We start from the raw sequence: 21,037 nt of genomic DNA, 5'->3' as shown, positions 1-21,037 counted from the left end.
TGCAAAGATGTTTAATAAAGTTACAAGATGGTGACCCCATGTAGCCAACTTTGAAAGCATAACTTATTTGTTTGATTAGGCTTGTGGTGCAGTAAGTTCATGTTTATATTTAGTATACAAAAACCAGCATTTCTAGCCGTATTCTATTTTAGACTTTACATGCCCTTCAAGCTCATTCCAAAACAATTATTAAAAATGGAGCTGGGGTGACCTTTATCCACTGTTCAAAAAACTATTTTTTCTTCAGCACACCACTTACTGTTTCAGGGTGCATCCACTCCCAAGCTGCCTCCAAGTCAGCCAAATTCCTTATCTTGATATTTTATTTTATCCACTGTTATCTTTGCAGAAATACCCCCAACCCAAGGGGCAGAAGAAAAAGAAGATTGTGAAATATGGAATGGGAGGTTTGATCATAGTCTTTCTCATCTGTATAATTTGGTTTCCCCTGCTCTTCATGTCATTGGTGCGCTCAGTGGTGGGAGTCGTCAACCACCCTATAGATGTCACCGTTACTTTTAAACTCGGGGGTTATGAGGTAAGTGAGGAATGGTGGCAGGCAAAGGTCAGCTGAAGTGTTCAGTGAGTAAGAATGAATAAAATATTGCAGCTGGCCATTTATTTTGTATCATTTTTTCCTTATTCCTCAGCCCTTATTCACAATGAGTGCACAACAACAGTCTATCCAGCCATTTACCCCACAGCAATATGAAGATCTCACCTATCGATTTGAGAGACAGCCGGTAAGTCCTAATATCTAATAATCTTCATTAGAATGCACTTTAAATCGATAATGCTAATACAGGTATAGGATCCCTTATCCGGAAACCCAATATCCAGAAAGTCTCCCCTAGACTCCATTTTATCCAAATAATCCAAATTTTTTAAAAATTAAAAAACAGTAGCTTGTACTTGATCCCAACTAAGATATAATTAATTCTTATTGGAAGCAAAAACAGCCTATTGGGTTAATGTTTAAATGAATTTCTAGTATGAAGACCCAAATTACGGAAAGATCCGTTATCCGGTAAACCCCAGGTCCTGAGCATTCTGGATAACAGGTCCCATACCTGTATTTAAAAATTGCTTTTTTTTTCTCTGTAATAATAAAACAGTACATTTTCCTTGAAGCTACATGAATCCATATTTGTGGCAAAACCATCCTGTTGGGTTTATTGCATGTTTAAACTATTATTAATAGATCTGTGGTATAGTGATTGAAAGTATGGAACGATCCCTTATGTGGAAAACCCCAGGCCCCAAGCATTCCAGTTAATAGATCCCATACCTATACTGCTGTTCTGCCAGTCTGTAAGGAACGTGGAGAGCTGGTAGGAAGCGGTTTCTCTTGGGGCTGATGTGATTTTGCTCACAGGGGTAGAAATGAAAGGCTATTTATATTGTGCAGAGTGAGAAGTGAGAAAGCAGACAGTACAGCTGTTGATCATGTTATGTTCCATAAGATTTCACAGTGTGATGTGTCTCCCTCTGTGGAATTCAAACTGGTACTTGTTTGTGCATGTGGAACACTTCATGCTACAAAAAAGGCATTTTTCTGACGTTCAGAGTTTGTTGGATTTTAGTTATAGTGAAAAAGCATTCGGACAAAAAAATGCGCTATCCATGCATTATTTCATATATATTGCACATTATAGTGTTATTAAAACACCAGCCTCAGTCTAGAGGTTTTTGGCATGAGTCATGGTTTTGTAGACAGAGGAGGCAATCACTAGACTAAAAGAAAACAAAAAAAAATACAGTTGAAATCCTTAGCAACCAGCCTGCAATTGCCACTTACTCTTCATATGCAGTAATACTCTAAAAACCAAATTCTGATTGATTTTTTTGAATTGACCGCATATATTCTGTACATATTACAGATAATTGTGCAGAGATATTGTAGCTTATCAAAGTACAATCCTAACTCTATAGTTACATTAGTGCATATTGTTATGAATTCTAAATTATATTATTTCAACATACAGGACAGGCATTCATTTTGATTAATTATTAAATCATTGGTGAGATTGTGTTAGACTAAAGGACTGGAGTTTGTAGAATAGAAGGTGTGAAATAAATATATCTGGCATATAATGGTTATATATAATGTGTGCAATGAATTGAATGATGTATTTTCCTCAGTATCCTTGTGATGGCAGCATGTGATTTCATGAAGCAATATCACTGTTCTCATTCCAGACTGCCATGCAGTTTATTACTTTGTATAGCTATGAGGACCTAGTGACTGCGAGAATTGAGGGAAGTTCAGGATCTGTATGGGGAATCAGTCCTCCAAGCCGTGAGCAAATGAGAAAGGAGCTGCAAAATGGATCATCCGACATCACACTCCGCTTTACCTGGGATTTTCAAAGGTGAGGGGTTTAGAATCACAAGTGGCTGCCTTGAGGAACTTACACGGTTCACTTCCAAAACACTGTGTATTACTAACTAGCTTAAAGGGGAACTATTGTGAAAATGAAAATGTAATATAAGCTTCAGCATACCGAAATAAGAAGTTTTCTAAAATATTATCAATTAAATATTCTGCATTGTTTCTGAAATAATCAAGTTTATCTTCACTATCCCTCTCTCAGCATCTGTTTCTCTTCATTCTCTCTTCATGCAGGAGTTGAGTATCAGATATTCATTGACAGTTAGATTGAATATATCTTATTTCTCCTTTTGCCTAGAAGATGTATTAGAGCTCACTCTTTTAAAATCACCAGAAATCCTGTCTCTCTACATGCAAGATTTGTGCAAAATGCAGATTTGTTAGATTTTGTTTGTACTGGAATCAGTTTTTTGAGTGAGCTCTAATACATCTGCTAGGAAAGGAAGCCCCCCTTTGAGATATATTGGATCGAACTGTCAATGAATATCTGACACCCAACTGATGCATGAAGACAGAAAAAGAGAAACCGATGCTGAGAGGGAGATAGTGAACATAAACTTGATTATTTCAGAAACGATGAAGAATATTTTACTAATTGTATTTAGAAAGTTTTGTTTTTCAGTATGATGAAGCTTATGTTAAATTTTCATTTTCGTAATAGTTCCCCTTTAAACAATGACACCTCATCTCTTTAACAGGGACTTGGCAAAAGGTGGCACTGTTGAGCACACGTCTGAGAAACACACTAAAGACTTGGAGTGTGGGGGCCAGGAGAGGATGGAGCTAGCAGATCTTCTTCAAGGAGTACGAGATACCCCTGTGTGAGTTACCACGTTACTCAGTGTTTTACAGTGATTCTTTCTTATGAGTTGCTGCACCAGTAGAGCTTAAAGTCCTAAGGCAGGATTGCCATGAGCAGTCATGGGCCTTATATGTTTGCCTTACCACCCCCCAAGCACAATGCCATCCTGATCCACTCAAACTCCACCCTATTAGTTGTAGTCCCGCCTTTTCAGAGCAGTCCAGGCCCCCAACAGAACTTCACCCAGTGGCATAGTGGAATCTGCACCATGGCAACCTGCAGTCCAGATAGTCAACCTACTGTATAATGCTTTTACTGAGCCGCAGTGCAGTGCATAAAAGTACAATATATATACGTATACACGAGGAAGACAAATCGCATAATATAGTGGGAAGGAGGTCCCTGCCCCGTAGAGCTTACAGTCTAAGTGGATGGGAGGCTAACATACAGGCACAAATTGGAGGTGAAAACATGCACAAGGTAAGGCATAGGAATAGGCTTGGCACAGGACTCAGCTATCGTTCTAGTTATCCAAAAGGTAGACTCTTTGTTTTGCCTTGAAGAGATTGAGAGAGGATTCCTTTTGTAGGATGGGATGGAATTCCAAAGGTAAGAAGCAGCAAGGGTTTGAGACAAGAGGTGGCAGTGGATGTGGAAGATGTGAAAAGAAGGTGACACAATCTGTCACTTCTTGCATTTCACAGAAAACAATAATGCTAGGTTGTATTCTGATTCTTTGGGAAATTTCTTCCTATTATAGAAAATTGTTATTAGAATAAAGTGCAGAAATCCGAAACCAGTATTTATCTTGCAAAGCTTGATTCAGCATATTCATTTTTAAGAAACGTTGCTCTACAGATTTCTGTAATTTGTGGGAAACTGATTCAGTAAATTGTTATTACAGTGTTATTCAGCACTTGTTTCCAAAGTACATTCGTGCTCCTAATGGCCCAGAAGCCAATCCAGTGAAACCGCTCCAGCTAGGTAAGGAGATGCTCCACAGGCAACCTCATTTTCTGGCTGTCACCTGACATTCATAGCCCTGGGCTTGAGTTTGGCTTTATACTCTCTGGTAAGGTTGCCAACTGGCTAGGCTTTTACCAGACCAACTATTAGAAAGAATACTTGATGCTAATGTTGTTATTAAATTTAAAAAAAAATTGGAAGGCTGGTATACTACTTTAATTATAAAAATAACTTTGAAATCCAGAAATGGTAACTGTCGCTTTACAAATAAATTTAGGAAAGTGGCACTGCAACATGAAAATATTTTAGCTTGTGTTTTTGTTGTCTGTTTAAATATACACTATGTTACTGGAGGTACACAAGGTTGACTAAATGAAAGCAAAAGGAAAAAGCTGGAAATTCTTCTCTGTCCTGTTTATAATGACCACAGCCACCCAGTGCCACATTCAGCAAACTCTGACCCCCTTCTTACTAATTTACAAATAATGCACCCTTCATTTCTGAAGAGTGGAAGAATGAAGATAAGCCTATGATTAAGGTGCTCCCGAAATGCGTCAGGCGATGTTGGTCTGTGTCCTATTGCAATAAACCATCACTTTTATCCATAGTGCTGCCTTTCCTTTGCTCTAGTTGAAAAGATTGACCCAGTGCAGTAACCCATAACAAGCAGTCATACATGTACTTTCAGTATTCTGCTGGCAGTAAACAGATTCAAACTACTTGCTGTTTGGTTGTTTTGGATTACTGCATGGAGAAAAATGTGCTTGCTTTTAGTATATAAGACCCGCTGAGTAGAGCTGGATTGTACAAGGAGTAGGGTCATTATCCAGTGTGCTAATGGTGTTTTTGCTGGGCAGATGAGAAAGAAAGTTACCTGGATGTGGAGGTGCAGCTGAATCGGATGCGTGTTGCAGAGGGAAATGGCACCAACAGTTTTGTGGAGTGGTGGGTCATTACATTGAAAGACTGCGAGGACGACTGCAACATACTACCGATGGTGATTTTTAATGATAAAGTCAGCCCCCCTAGTTTAGGATTCCTGGCTGGATATGGGTAAGTGCTAAACAATATACAAGACTTAAAGTGGCAGCACACCCAACTTGTTCAACATGTATTCATTAAATAGGGCTTGTGCCCAACAAAAGCTTTGACTATTCTTTTAATCACGAAAAAATATGTTTTTTATTATTCCTAGAGCTAAACAAAGCCACTGTGTCATTGCACACAGATAAACCCCCTGCATAATGGACTTCTGCTTATTTGTAAACCAAAACAGTCACATCAGAAGGGTGTATTTCTAGTCATAGATCACAGACAGATTAAGAAAGAAAGAGGTTTTCTTATTTTATTTTAGCTATAAATGGTTTACTGTAAGAAAACCATACTTTTTGTCAGTGATGCATTGCAAATAGGAATGTGCCAGATGCAGGATTTGACAGAATGAGAGCCTTTTTCAGCAGGATTTATTTGAAATTGTGACCGCTATTGAAAGCAGTTTCTGACCCTTTTTATTCACTACCCTGTTTTGGTCAGTAATGTAGAATGTGTCTGTTGCAGGATCATGGGTCTGTATGTGTCTATTGTGCTGGTCATTGGGAAATTTGTGCGTGGGTTCTTCAGTGAAATCTCTCACTCCATCATGTTTGAGGAGCTGCCCTGTGTGGATCAGATTCTCAAGCTGTGCCAGGATATCTATGTGGTGCGAGAGCGTGGGGAATTAGAACTGGAAGAGGAACTGTATGCAAAACTCATCTTCCTATATCGCTCACCAGAAACCATGATCAAATGGACTATAGAGAAGGATTAAGACTTTCTTTATTGGTGCGGAGGGAGCATTTACCTACTACAGAATAAAACACTGAGCTGTATGAATCTTACAGGAAAGCAGAGAAATAACTGGCGTGATTAAGCACGAATATGCACAGAAAGACACTACAGGTTGGTGCTAATGAAAGATATGACTTGTAAAACATCTAATCAACACTTAATGTCCAGGTGTAACTGCTCACATGTCCACTTTGTATTGGCCTATATAAAAGGAGAGCAGTAACTGTTGTCTCAAGGTGGGTTGTGATTCTCAGCAAGCCTGGAGGATTCTCACTTAATATATATATATAAATATATATATATATATATATATTTTTTATATATGCTGCTCGATATTGGAGGACTTCACTCAAGCAAAAATGTAAGTCTCAAACTGACCTGGACGGTTTTCTTGGATATGAACTGAGCCTGACTTCATGAATTCTACATGTGATTGTTCCAAGCACCTTGTAGAGAAAGGAGTCTTTACAGCGACTGTTACAGCAGAAACTGTATGCACTGTTCCAGATCCATCCTTGCGCTTGTTTTCCAGAGATGGTGGGTCAAATGGTGATCATTGAAATGGCTGGTATCTATGCCTCTTCCCACTTACTGTGCCAAAGACTATACTCGAATGTGCAATAATACTGCAGGATAGGAAGCACTTGAAAAGACGAAGGAAACCCAAATCAGGGGCACCTCCTTGTGACTAAAATAGGATACTTTCTACTCTGCACCAATGCCCCTCTTAAACACACCAGCTTGGAGTCAATTTCAGATGTGCATGGTGCCACCATCTTTATTCCATTTCCCATGAATTCCTTGATGGGCACATATGGTGTACACTAAAGTCTGGAAAATAATTATGGTGGATACCAGCCCCAGGTAGAATGTAAGCAATTGTAATCACTGTAGGATGCCTGACAAACTGGGTTTCCTTCTCCTGCCTTTTTAAACCAAACCAAAATCAATGAGATTGAAATTTAATATTAAAAAATAAAAAAGCTTATTTGAAGTAAGAATAAAGTGTTGTTTAATGAGTGACAAAAAGACAGATCCACCTCTTACACAATATACTGTATCTCCTCTTCCTGTTCTAAATGTCACTATGTTTCTCTTTCATAAGTAATATTTGTGCCTACGCACACAGCCTTGAGGGAACAAATATTCCATATTTGTTCCCTCAAGGCTGTGTACGTAAGCACAAATTTTGAGGCTAGCGCACAACATATTGTGGTGCACACAAAAACACCTTTTAAAAATGCTCAAACACAAGTTTCAAATGTGCACTCAAAAGAATTAAGAGGAGGAATTAGAGGGAGCTTTGGTCCTGTCTGGAGTGAGAATCACAAGGAAACAAATAATTCAGTTACAGTAAATATACGGGTTTCTTTTTTTTTCTGCACTGACCTTTGTGGAATAGTGAAACTGAAAACAGTTTATCAAACCCTATATATAAAACAATAAATTCCTTAATTGATTAACAAACTGGAAATTGACTGGAAGGTAAGAAGGGCAAAATCAGTGGTTCTAGCTCACTGAGAAATACAGCAGAGTTTCCAGCTCATAGACTTGTATGTCTCATATATAATCATGGACGTACACTGTTTTAAGGAGCCCAAAAAAGCGTCAGCTTCCCATTGTAGCTCTACCAGGACTTTTCAAGTTTGATCTCTTCCCATCTATCCAATATTTTGTCAGGATTATTACAGAGTCCTTACAATAAACTGGCTAAGTTCTAGGCAAACCCAAAACACGTAGCCTCATTTTGAAAACTCTATTTTGGCAACTAAATTTCAAGACAACTTATCAATTATCAAGCACACAACCATTATTGTAGCAAAGCTCATTCCCCAGAACAATGTACCTAATCAATACAGAGACAGTGGGTGACTGTTGTGTTTCTAGGCGATACGATAGGGAGTAGGGAAAACATGGGTATACTTACAATTCAAGTAGTAGTAACATAAAATTATTAAAGGACCTGTACACTGAACTATGATGCATTATTATAACCCTTCCCTGGCACAAAAGAGTAGCCTGTGCTTTTTCCCCTTTTTTAGCTTGAATGGCTGCCCCCACAGCTACAGCCAAACGAAATGCAGATGCACACCTGGTCCCTCTTTCAACGTTCACGGTGCATGGATCATAGGAACCTGTTTGGCTTGACATTAAACACGGGTAATAACCCTTGAGCAAACTTCGTGTGCTGGATTAATTATTATATGCCCCCACAGCTACACAATATCCTATTTACTAAAGCAAACACATAACTTTTACCAATGCATAGCAACAGTAAATTATATTTTAATTTTTTTGGTGTTACTGTTCATTCAAGCAGATCATAGACACACAGCTTTGCAATGTAGCAAAAAGATAAAAATCCTGAACTATTGGATGCCATGTTGTCTGCACTGGCAAAGTGACAAGCCCCATGAAAGTGAATGCAAGTATAGCAAGTTTGCTTTCAAATTATACAGGCGTTTACCACACCTACTTGATCTTATCAACACTGAAATGTTAACAAGCTGCTAGCAGCACTCCTATGTCCAGCCTACATTCTAGACAGCACTCCCCTTCTCTGAGTGCCAGGGCCACCCTTGGAATTTTTGGAGCTACTTACAAGTAATTTGTCTAGGCAGCCCCCATAAAAACAAGCACATAGCACCATCAATTTTGACAGAAAAGATCACCTAGCAGTTAGGTTAGGTTTTGCTAAGGCAAAAGATTGAACTTGATGTGTTTCTTGATTTCAATAAATCAAAAGAGGACTTCTGGTTTTGACACCTGAGGCACAGGGATACGGCTCCCACTATTTAGGGTCAAGAGTTGGCTTTTACGATATCTGCCCTTCGTAGTGTTGTGCTGGCTTGGTCTGGAGGATCTATGAGAGATCTGAGAGGACGAAGGGGAACGTTTTGACAGCTGTCCTGGCTGGTTCTGTGGGGATCCGTGTTGGCTGCCTCTGCGGTCTGTTGACTGCAGAATGGTCGGTGCACCTCACTCTGAGTCTTGGCCCATCTGCCATTGAAGCTGCATACTTCTTTTTCCTGCCTTAAAGGAGAAGCTTGTCTGCTGGTGGTTCTCTTCTGCAGTGGGTTCAGTCACACAAACTCACTTCATTAGCGGTATTGTTTCCTCTCATTGGTAAAACAAGATGGAGGTCCTGTCAATATACTGTGGCACGGACATTGTTCTCCTTTGTACCAACACACTCTGTTGGCCTTTTTGACTTTCAAATTGACTTATTTAAATTCGTGCGCTCGTCACAGTTAAAGTTATAGTTTCAAAATAAGGGGAGAGCTATACAACGCGCAACAAAAGTGTCTATATCCAAAAAGTTTGCCGTAAAAAGTAATTATGATCCGCCAGTAGATAATAAAGCATTAAATATGTTTAACAACCAGAACCAGAACTCACCGTAACCTCTCTGAGCATATAGCTTTAGAAACTTTAAGCAAAACCAGAATATTATTATAAAAAGAGCAGATAAAGGAGAGGCAAGAGTGATTATGGACAAGGCATTGTATGTGACGGAAGCATTAAATCAATTAAGTAATACTGAACATTACGAGTTGTTGGCAGAGATTAGAACAGCTCTAACAGTCACACATCCCAGGGTTCCAATCCTCTATCTATTGCTGAAAATACATAAGCATCCAACCAATCCACCGGGTAGACCCATAGTGTCGGGAATGACTCCTTGTTGCAAATATTAGCTGTATTTGTAGACCGTTACCTGGGCACCATAGTGCAGGAGCTTCCTATATGTTTGCGTGATACCACAGACTTTTTAAATAAAATTGCGCACATAAGTCTGTTGGAAAATGAGGAAGTATTCCTATGCACTATGGATGGCTCAAGTCTTTATACGTGTATTCCTCATGAAGGACTAGAGGCAGTGAGCAGACATTTACACAGGAAGCATACTCTAGACACACACCTGGTTCTATTATTATATATTATATTATGATAGATTCCACCTAATACAATGTCAGGTCTCCCTAAGAGTCAATTAATGCGATGCAAACGTATTACAAGATAATTATGAAGTGAGTAAAGATAAGATGTTGGGGATGTTCAGAAAGAAAGGTTACCCCAAACCCATATTGCAAAAGGCAAATAAGAAAAAGGATACACAGATGGAAAGAATCCCTTTTGTTACCACTTTTGATGTACATTTAAAAAGGGTAAGAAAGGTGATCAGAAAATATTGGCCAATACTGACGAATGACCCCTCCACTTCTAAGGTGTTTAAGGAGTATCCCTTATTTGCCTATAAGAGTGGTAAAAATTTAGGTGATTTTTTGGTCCACACAGACATACAGCCCCCTAAAACAGCTAAACAAAGATTTATGGACAAACCAGTGGTGGGTACCTTCCCCTGCCTGTCATGCCAGAACTGTAATAATGTGATAAAAGGAGATACAGTATTACAGCCAACAAAAGGAACCCAAATGAAACTACAGGGGTATCACACTTGTATGTCGAAAAATGTAATATACTACTTAAAATGTCCGTGTGGTAAGGGATATGTAGAAGAAACTAACACTATGATAAGATTAAGGTTGAATGAGCATCATAGTTCCATCCGGATTGCAAACTCTAAAATGACATCAGTAAGCCAGCACTGGGCAGAATGTAAACACAATGTATCTCAATTACGCTGGCAAGTGCTGGAAGAGGTTAAAGCAAATTATACTAATACTAGACATTAAGCCCGTTAAATTAACGGGCGCTAGAACATATGTAGAAAATTGGCCAGAGACGGTCCGTGGGGCACATGCGCAGTAGCGCAATCCCACGGACACAGGGACTGGATGCAGAGACACTTGAACTTTATTATATAGGATAGATAAGAAATTACTACTAAGGGAGTGCTTCTGGATCTGGAAACTCGAACATTATCCCCCAAGGGAATGAATGAAAATTGGGGATTGAACTGCTTATAGTGATACATTTTGTAACTTAATTTTAAGCAACTGATAAAGAGTATTTGCTACTGTGTAAACTTAGTTCCAGACAACTGATAAGAGCATTTTTTCTTGCAGCTATAGAGAAATGTAGAAACCTGCAATGTGCCAGTGATTAAGAGACATCTTATGCCTATACGTATCCTAGTCAGTGAGTAACTAACAATAATTATACAGAACATACTATTGTTTGTATAGCACTGCGTATCTTGACAGCGCTATATAAATAAATGATGATGATGTACATATGTAGTTTTGTGGTTAGGGTTGCCACCTTTTTAAAATTTCTTTACCGGCTGGTGGGGGGCGGGGACGCAAAGGGGCGGGCCGTGACGTCAAAATGGGTGGGACGGGACGTCAAAGGGGGCAGGGCCGCGCCACGGACACTAAAAGAACCAAAACGTAAGTTCAAGGGGATTGGGGGCAGGCCGAGGGCTCTTTTTAATCGTATTACAAATTTACCGGCAACTGCATTGCCGGTAAATTTGTAATACCGGCCCCGGCAGGTATTTTACCGGCTAGGCCGGTAAAATACCGGCCGGGTGGCAACCCTAGTTGTGGTACACAATTAAGAAGTGAATTTATATGACACTATAACAAAAAAATATTTTAAAAAAATTTAAAAAATGGGTAAAGTATTTTTTTTTTTAAAAAAAATGTTGCTATAAAAAATTGCTTTTGTGCGGTTGAAGGGTTAATAGCTTTAGCAAAATGTGGAAGATAAAATGGACATTGGAAAAACAGATGAGGACTATTCTCATGAACCAGCACTAGGAGTCACTGTGTCTAAGCCTATAAATTTGTATAGTCTCTTTTGTATATTATCACTGATGAAGGGCCATGGGGTCCCGAAACGTTTGATCTTGTGAACAGTGTTAAGAGCATCATGGAATAAAGCTTGGGATCACCCCGTTTGATGCATAAAGAGGTATCGGCTTTTCATTCATTGACAGACATTGTTCTACCTCACTAAGTATTATTTACTTTTCGTTTGCTGGGCTTCTTTCAGTACATTTAGCTCTGTTTTCCTATATGTTATATTACTGATATACAGTACAGTCTGGAGATTTGGACACAGACTAAAGCTGCTTAATTCGATACATTGACTCTGCTTGATGGACAGGCCCGGATTTGTGGAAAGGCCACCAAGGCCCAGGCCTAGAGTGGCAGGATTTTAGGGGGGCGGCATGCTGCTCAACTACACCCACATTTTTTTCAGAAACACTGGGGATGCACAGGAGATATGATAGTTTTTAAAATTTCCCATGTGTCAATACACATTGCTTTGGTCCCAATGACCAAAATTTGCCCGAAAAAAGGGGAGGGGGAGTGATGAACGGCAGTAGGCTTGGGGCACCCGCTATGTTAGTCCGGCCCTGTGCCCCAACGAGCCTCATGGTTGGACTCGGTGGTCCTGTATTACCTAAAGCAGATTCCAGGGGAAGGGAAGTCAGGAAACGCTGGAATCGCTCGGCGAAAAATCGATTCCTTCTCCTGATCAGACATCCTTTGTTGCGCCGCTCCTGTCAGAAGACGTTCCTTGTGCGGAAGCCACGTGGTTACACTGAAGGGTGTGAGAATGGGCAGAACCATCTAGATACGCCCCCTAGCTGTAAATGCTATGGCCTCTTCCTTTTGCCCCCCCCCCTTGTTTAGGGTAAGAAGTGTGAATAAGAGGGGGGTTGTGGGTGCACTCCTAAGGCCATATAAAAATATATATAAATACAATAATCCCCTGTCTAAAAAAAGAAAAACAGGGTTTTTTGTTACAAAGTTATGATCATAAAATTGGTAAGCCGCCATACCACGTCAAGGTAAACCCCATACGGCGGTCCCTAACCTGTTTACCTGTGATCAAAATTTAAAACCTTGGTTTCAATCTGGACTAGATCCTCCCCACCACCTGCATATGCGGCTTTTGTAGGGGAGACTGCCCAGACCAACGCCCATTTAAAAAAAAAAAAAAATGTGATTGTGAAGAGACTATAATGAAGGAAAAGTAAAGTTGTATATATAAGTGCACACTTGTGTGTGTATGTGTGTGAGTATAAGTATAAGTACAGGTGTGAGTATAGATTTAGAGGGAGATTAAAAAGGAAAAGCTAAATGTGGAGTGTAATAGGTGTAATGTGTGTGGGTCTGTGCAAGTGTTACCTAGTGATAAGTGCAGCAAATATAATAGGTGTCTCACAGGCGTTGGTAATAAAAAGGCCAAAGCCTCCCCAGCCGCTAGCATTTGTGGCTTTTGAGGGAGAGAAATTGCCCAAACCAAGGATTAATAAAAAACAACAAGGACATAGGGCCACCGTTAATTTAAAGGGGTGGGTATGAGGGTGCACTAACCACATGAAGCTTAGCCACAGCTTCCGGCTACATTTCAGGTACAAGAGGGGGGTTGTGGGTGCACTCCTAAGGCCATATAAAAATATATATAAATACAATAATCCCCTGTCTAAAAAAAAGAAAAACAGGGTTTTTTGTTACAAAGTTATGACTTTGTAACAAAAAACCCTGTTTTTCTTTTTTTTAGACAGGGGATTATTGTATTTATATATATTTTTATATGGCCTTAGGAGTGCACCCACAACCCCCCTCTTGTATAAGAAGTGTGAATACACTATATTTTTATTGTATTAATTGTAAATGCTTTTTTGTATTATGTCTGTTTTATATCTGATTGGTTCACTTTAATGCACTGGGTAAATTTACTTCGTTCTATTAATGCATTTTAACCCTTTATATCTGCAAGTTTCATGGTTTTATGATGTATTCATTTTTTATGAATCCAGAATATTTAATTAATAACTAATTTTACACAGGATCACTGACACACTGAGGAAGCACACCTTTGGATGCTCCACCATTGGTGGATGGACTTTAATTGACTTTATTTTCATATCAATTGCTTTATATTCACACTTTGCACTGTTTTCTTTATGCTTGAGAAAGGTGCGTGACCCCAAAATGTTGCACTTCGCAATAAACACGCAAGGCAGCTTGCTTACATTGACCCTGTGTGCCTTGGGATTCTTTCTGCTCGCCCATTTTACACCAGTGTGGGCAAGAGGATACGTTCGAGCTGCGTGAATTGATAATGAATGGGGAAGTGCCATTGTTATGGAGGGACAGAAAGGACTTTTGTTGTGCCCCGGGCCGTCATGTTCATAGGAGTCTTAGTGAAAAGGCTGCAGAAATGTGAATTTAAGGCGGGTGTATTCTATTATAGTTACTGCGGATGTTCTAGCCAGGGCCAGATTTCAACCCAAAGCACCCTAGGCCACTCATACGTAATAACTCTTACCCCTACTCCACGCTGCTGCAGGTCACTAATTGCCGGCACTGGGGACTGAACAGGCAGGAGACTCAATCAACTATCAACCTCTCCCACCCAATTTAGATGTGGTTAGTGGACAGGCCCAGGCCTTTGTTGTCTGGCCACAAATCCAGGCCTGGTGCTAGCCATGTCTACCAATCAACCACCACTCTCATGAATATAACAATATAATAAAACAATATAAAAAGGGTGTAAAACAAGGGACTAAGATTTTATGTAGCTACTTTGTTTTTCTTCCCAGTTTATTACCCCAGACAGCACACTGTATTTCATATTCACAAAACTTGTATTCATCTCCCCCAATTCTAAGTCAGATACCCAAAACCTAATTTAAGATTGGGGCATAAAATGAGGCACTAGAGCTGCAGTTAAAGGTCAGTAATTGGGTTGAGTGATAGAAAGATTCACTTCAAGCTCTGTCCATGAGACACATCTCCAGCCAATCGGTGTACAGCACATGCTGGATATACAAAGCTCTCAGGTGAGAGAAACCGTTGGAAATAGACAGTTGCTGAGAGACGGTTGAGGAGAGAGCAGCAATTGAGAGAGGGAGAGAGAGAGAGAGAGCAGCAATTGAGAGCGAGAGAGAGAGAGAGAGCGCGTTATGGAGACTTTTATTAAAAAGCGAAAGAGATTAGCTATCCCTGAGAGCCAGGAGGGAAGCCATTATGACTGTCGGTGCTACAAAATCACCAAGTATGAGAGCAACCGGCAAGGGACCTGCAGCAGTGCAGTTGTACTGGATCCATGGAGCACCTTTGGAAACCTGATGCCAGATACACTGCAGAACTTCATGGATTATGGAGAAACATGCTACATGTTTAATAAGAGCCTGGAAGAGGATTTCGCACCTAACAACTTTTTAGGAAAACACAGCGACATCGATGAAACATCTTGGAGGGAAGTCATCACCACCATGATTGCTGCACACAGGGCCTTTAGACTGGACTTTGAGACCCTGTGTCTTGCTGTCAACTACCTGGAAAGGTTTCTGGCCTGCACTCCCCTAAAAGCTGCCAGCCTGAAGGTCATAGGTGCCACTTGTCTTTATTTGGCCTGCAAGGTAATGGAGAAGAGTCTCCCTAAAATAGATATGTTTCTATTGCTGTTCTGTGAAGATGGATTCACAGCTCCCTTAATGTACTATTTAGAAAAATTGGTATTAAGGAGGTTGTGTTTCCGTCTAAGGGCTCCCACCATCGAGTATTTCCTGGAACACTTTTCCCTTAGAAGAGTGTCCTACAAGGAATGTCCAGCTGCCAAAATCAACAGAGCAGCCAATGCCTTCACTGCTGCTAGAGGCATTGCAGCACTGAGCATGACAAGGTATGGATTCCATTCCTACCCACCATCTCTCCTAGCTCAGTGCTGCCTTAGAGTTGCAGACCAAATATTGCAATATGACACCTGGAATAGAGCGCACCCTAGAGACTGTTCAGGCCCCTTATGGCGGGAGTGCATGGGTAAAATCACCCACCTGGTATCCTCCAACAAAATCTTATTGTGCAAGTTTATGCCAGGTGTGTTTCCAGAAACCTTTCCAGACTTGGTTTCACCACCAACCAAGAGTGGCAGCAAAGCAAACATCTAAGAAAGAGGCTCTTCCCAAAAGTCATCAGGAGATCAGTGGCAGTAACATGGAGAGGAAGCAGCTCATGGTGATTGGACCAGGTGGCGGCTTTGAGATCTTGTTATGCTCAGGATGTAGCAGGTAGGAGTATTGTGATGTTACATTTACCCTTAAATACACTAACAATAGCGGCAGGTATCTATTATACACGCCTACATGCACACATTCTCATATAGTGTTGGCTCACTTCTGGTCTATGCCTCACTGTAAAACCAGTTCCTATATTCACTCCTATGTATAAGAGAAGACCTGTGCAGGCTGGAAAGACTGATGTCAGAGATGCACCAAGATATTCTGGCACATAACCCCAATAATTCCCAATTTCTCTATTTGTTACAGATATTTGTCAGGAGATCAGCCAGCAAGACCAACAGAGGAAGAACAGCACCCAGTGAACAGCATCTTCCCAATGTACCATCTACAGAGCACCCAGGACTGCTGTGACTGAATTATAACCTGACAGACTTCTTTTCTCCCAGTACAGGTAGATTTACCATCAGATGGCATATATACATGGGCCTTACAGCCACTAGGAGGCCTCTGTATTTCTCTCCCGTCCATCTAACAGGCTGCAGGTGCGGGGGTCTGCAGGCCACCGGGGAGGCAAATGGAACGGAGAGGAATGCAGAGGACACCAAGCGGCTGGAAAGCTCATGTGCATGCAGCCATATTCTTGTCCAGCAAGATCAGGGGCATTGATCCTGGGAACAAATCCGATCGCCGTTAAGGGGTCAGGAAGGAATTTTTCCCTCTAAAGAAGCAGATTTGCTGAAGCTTTTTAGAGGTTTTTTGCCTTCCTCAGGATCAAAGGGCTCTCTACCCAGCTGCGGCCCATCTCCCATCCTAAACTCTGTCTTTGTGCAGCCCCTCCATCAGGAGTTTAGTTAGAAGCCGCAGGTGGGAGGGAACCCATTTACAGACCCCACTTTCCATCTCATTGATCTTATTAATAAATCTGTGATTTCACAGGTTAAGTCCAAACCGGTTGTTTGTGTCATTTTTCTGGGATTCAGGGGACTGCAGGTACAGTTCTTACTTTCAATACACTGTTGGGGTCCAAAGGCTGATGTTAGAACACTATTGCCTGGCCATCTTAATTTTAGAAAAGTAATGGGCAGCTTTTTATGGGGAAAGTTACAGAGAAAACTTAATCTGGAAGAGCCAAAAAGAAGCTGAAAAAAATGTGCAACTGAAGTAAAAAGCGACAAAGCAGAAGGGAAAAATCTAATGGCACAACTGGACAATACAGGGCTTAGGGGAGAAAGGACAGGAAGAGGAAAACTAATATGTACAGGGCTAGTGGTGAGGTCTCTGGGGGGAGTGCATACGGATCCATTTGATGTGGTTGCTAGGGGAGAAAAGGGGATCCATACAGGGCTGCTGGGGGGAAGCAGAGGGATAGGTACAGGACTGCTGGGGGGAAGCAGAGGGATAGGTACATGGCCAGGCCTGGATTTGTGGAAAGGCCACCAAGGCCCGGGCCTAGGGCGGCAGGATTTTAGGGGGCGACATACTGCTCAACCACACCCACATTATTTCAGAAACACTGGGGATGCACTGGAGAAATTTCCCATGCGCCAATACCCATTGCTCTGGTCCCAATGACCAAAATTTGCCCGAATAAAGGGGAGGGGGGTGACGAACGGCAGTGGGCCTAGGGGCACCCGCTATGTAAATCCGGCCCTGATGACGGGCTGAATTAATTTTAGGGATGCACTGAATCCACTTTTTTGGATTCGGCCGAACCCCCGAATCCTTTAGGAAAAATTCGGCCGAATACCAAATCCTAATCCTAATTTGCATATGCAAATTATGGGTGGGAAGGGGAAAACATTTTTCTACTTCCTTGTTTTGTCACGCAATTTCCCTCCCGCCCCTAATTTGCATATTGAAATCCTGCTGAAAGGCTGAATCACGAACCGAATCCTGGATTCGGTGCATCCCTAATTAATTTGCATATTCTGGGCCAGTGAATACTGCACTTCGCTTTCTACTACAGCAGATATAATCACGGAGAAAACTCTGACCCTCTGCCAGCCTCCTGCTAATCTGGGCTGCTTTACATAATTTTGGGAATACTCTTAAAAAAGGGGGGAAAAAAACAACGAAAAAAAATTATTTCTTATTTAATTTTTATTTCAAAACAGTTAGCAATGAACAAAGTCAACCACTACCTCCTGAACTTGCTGAATCATGGCACTGGAGGAGGGACTGTCTGAATAAGCCAAGATAACCTGAGAGATACACAATATCAATCTTTACAGCAGGTCTGGACTGAGAATTAAAATAGGCCCTGGCATTTCAGGTCTAATAAGCCCACATAGAGGCCCAATCAGCCCTCACCAGCATACGAAATACTGACTTTCTATTGCACCTTATAGCAGCCCCTCTGCCATTTGCCAGAACCCACAGAGTGCCAGTCCGGGCCTGTTTATAGCATCACTCAGCTTTTAAGTACCCCACAAATCACTGCAGGAACATTTGTAACAAGTACTAAAATAAGTGAATCATTATTTAAATAGGATTGCTATATGGGAGAGGGAGGTTTGTTTGTTTTTTAGGACTCCTAAACACAAGTGTTTTCTTCTTTTCCCGTGTGGTGTGGGAATGCTTATTTTTACATAGGCCACTTTTTCTTTTGTTGCATGTACTGCTGGGACCGCAGTTAAAGGAAAACTTTACCCCCAAAATGAATACTTAAGCAACAGATAGATAGTCTATATCATATTAAGTGGCTGGTTGCTATGGGTAACAGCCGTGGTCTATGTAATTAAAAACACAAAGTTTGCCCAGGTCCAAGAACTAATTGCAACCAATAACATGTTTGCTTTTTAACAGGTGAGCAATAAATGTAACATGTATATTTGATGCATATACCCAGTTATTTGCAGTGCTGCCAAATATGGTGTTGCTTTATTAATGCATATCAATATTCATAAAAAGCACAGTAAGTTTCCTATACTATATGTCATCACAAGCATCTGATTACATTGGATGAATTTATAATATAGAATTAAACTTTATGTACCTTCTCCCTTGGATAAATGACTGTTCTTGCCAAGAGAAGCCGGAATTTGTGCACATTAGTATTCTCTGAAGCAGGATCTATTGAACAAATACACATATTGACAACGGATTATACTTTTTTTTTTATATTTTTGCTATGTACTCTTACAGTAATCTCTTCAGTCCTTACTGCATTCTACTTAGATTGCACCTAAATGCTGTTATTCAAACCTTATGCCTCATCTTTATTATTTATATAGTACCTCTAAGTGACACAAAACAATATTATACCAAAAAGGGGACTTTAAATACAATGACAAATAAGGGTTAGAGATGGAGTAAGACAAGAGTATCCAGTTTACAATCTCAAGGGATCTGAAACAGCTCACACATAAATCTGTCCCCTGTGCCTCAAAATGATATTGACAATTATAACAACAGCAGCAGAAGTATAAAATATCCTTTTACTCTGACTGCAGCTGAATCAAGATTATATATATATATATATATATATATATATATATATATATATATATATATATATATATATATATATATATATATTAGAAAGAAAAAAAAGAGCCACTTCTAGAAGCAGCACTGCAATCATCAGTTTCTGTATTATATAAAATACAAGATTTACAAAGAGTAAATGGCAGACACATCTTACTTGCAGAATCAATGCATCTCCTGCTTGGATGAGAAGGACAGCATGACTTTGCTTGCATTTCATACATATTTTTCCAAGGCTGAAAAAAAAAAAAAACTTGTTTCACACAAATAAGCAAAATACTTCTGTTATGCCAAATACCTCTTAACATTTTGGAAACAGAAAAAGGGACAAAAAGATTTGCCACGTGGAGCTTTGCAATATTTTTGACCACGCCCATTTGTGTGGACACACCCCTAATTACCATGTCCATTTTACAAAATTTAGCAGGTTATGAAAGTTTGAACACATTTCTGTGGTTTTTATAGTTTTGCTAATGAAGGTGAGTTGCCCTTTAGGGTTAGGCCACACAATCAGATTCGGGGAGATTAGTTGCCCCAACGACAAATCTCCTCTTCTTCGTGGAGACAATCTCCCCGACTGCCTTCCGCCTGCTAAAATGAAAATCGCCTGGGGGAAGGCACACGGACACGCGGCACTTCATTTTCCGAAGTGGCCCACGGTTGCCTCACGAGGAAACTTAGGGCGACTTCGGAAAACGTGTGCCGCGTGTGCCTTCCCCCAGGTGACTTTCATTTTAGCCGGCGGAGGGCAGGGGGAAGGCAGTTTGGGGAGATTGTCGCTGGAGCGAGTAATCTCCACGAATCTGCTGATGTGGCCAGACCCTTAAGCTGTGAGTCTAAGGGCAAGGCCAGCCATGGTGTTTTTACGTTGCGTTTTTAAAAAATAAACGCGGGTCGTAACTATGCCACTGAAGCCACCCGCAACTGTCAACATGCGTTTTTCAGCATGTAGGTTTTTTTTACCAACATGCACTTCTCATTGTTCTCATTGAGAATTTAGACGCCATATTTAAGATACGCTGCGTGTGGTTTCAAACGTGCAGATCCAGTCTATTGATTTGGTAGTTTCTTGACGTATTGGCGTTTCCATTAAAAAAGCCAATACTGGCGTCCTGTGGCAGATTTCAGCTTGCAAACGAACTTGTGTGAATTGCAATAGTGCATTTTCCGTTAGTTTCAGTGGTAGTGTAGTTTATGCATATTTACGCCTTGCGGAGATTTTTTTAAAAACACCTCGTCTGGCCTTGCCCTTAATTTTTATCTAAAACGGTTACAAAAGTATCTTAAGTGTGTATTCTGAGCACTCTGCCAAGAGCCAATAAAGTTAGAAACTTTGTATCTTTTTTTCTGGCTGTTCAGTGCAGCAGATCCAAAAGAAACTCGGGACATTTCAGTACTTATCAGGGACTGTGGGTTGAGCAGTCAAAAGCAGGACTGTCCAGCTCAAAGCGGGACTGTTGGGAGGTATTCTGTTTTCCTATGGGTGTATTGAAATGGCGACACAGCTGAGACGCGCTATTATTTGTCTGCATTGTGTGTAGGTGGCAGAATATGGGGCAAAGCTATCAGAGAGTGGACAGCATTAAAGGCACTACAGTAAAAATAAAAAAATAAT

The 21,037-nt window shown here is 40.6% G+C and overlaps 2 protein-coding genes across 7 annotated transcripts in view; both read left to right on the top strand.

The window, feature by feature from the left end:
* The window catches only part of piezo1.S (piezo-type mechanosensitive ion channel component 1 S homeolog), a 99,043-nt gene extending 92,058 nt beyond the window's left edge, over positions 1 to 6,985 (top strand). For all 6 annotated transcript variants that reach the window (XM_018260498.2, XM_018260502.2, XM_018260501.2 and 3 more), the window contains 7 exons: positions 350 to 538; positions 651 to 743; positions 2,200 to 2,372; positions 3,091 to 3,213; positions 4,099 to 4,178; positions 5,018 to 5,213; positions 5,718 to 6,985. In XM_018260498.2, coding sequence (XP_018115987.1) covers positions 350 to 538; positions 651 to 743; positions 2,200 to 2,372; positions 3,091 to 3,213; positions 4,099 to 4,178; positions 5,018 to 5,213; positions 5,718 to 5,967 — 1,104 coding nt within the window. In that variant the 3' untranslated portion in view covers positions 5,968 to 6,985. The remainder of the gene's footprint in view (positions 1 to 349; positions 539 to 650; positions 744 to 2,199; positions 2,373 to 3,090; positions 3,214 to 4,098; positions 4,179 to 5,017; positions 5,214 to 5,717) is intronic.
* A 6,681-nt stretch (positions 6,986 to 13,666) lies between these two features.
* On the top strand, positions 13,667 to 17,416 carry LOC108714968 (cyclin-O protein B). The gene is made up of 2 exons (XM_041561142.1): positions 13,667 to 15,984; positions 16,243 to 17,416. Exon 1 carries the CDS (start codon positions 14,878 to 14,880, stop codon positions 15,862 to 15,864), a length of 987 nt encoding a protein of 328 aa, XP_041417076.1. The 5' UTR covers positions 13,667 to 14,877; the 3' UTR covers positions 15,865 to 15,984; positions 16,243 to 17,416.
* The last annotated feature ends 3,621 nt before the right edge of the window (positions 17,417 to 21,037 follow it).

This window comes from Xenopus laevis, chromosome 4S (assembly GCF_017654675.1).
Source record: "Xenopus laevis strain J_2021 chromosome 4S, Xenopus_laevis_v10.1, whole genome shotgun sequence".
Lineage (NCBI taxonomy): Eukaryota > Metazoa > Chordata > Amphibia > Anura > Pipidae > Xenopus > Xenopus laevis.
Note: the sequence above shows the minus strand (reverse complement) of the source record. Positions and strands in the feature narration are given on the sequence as shown.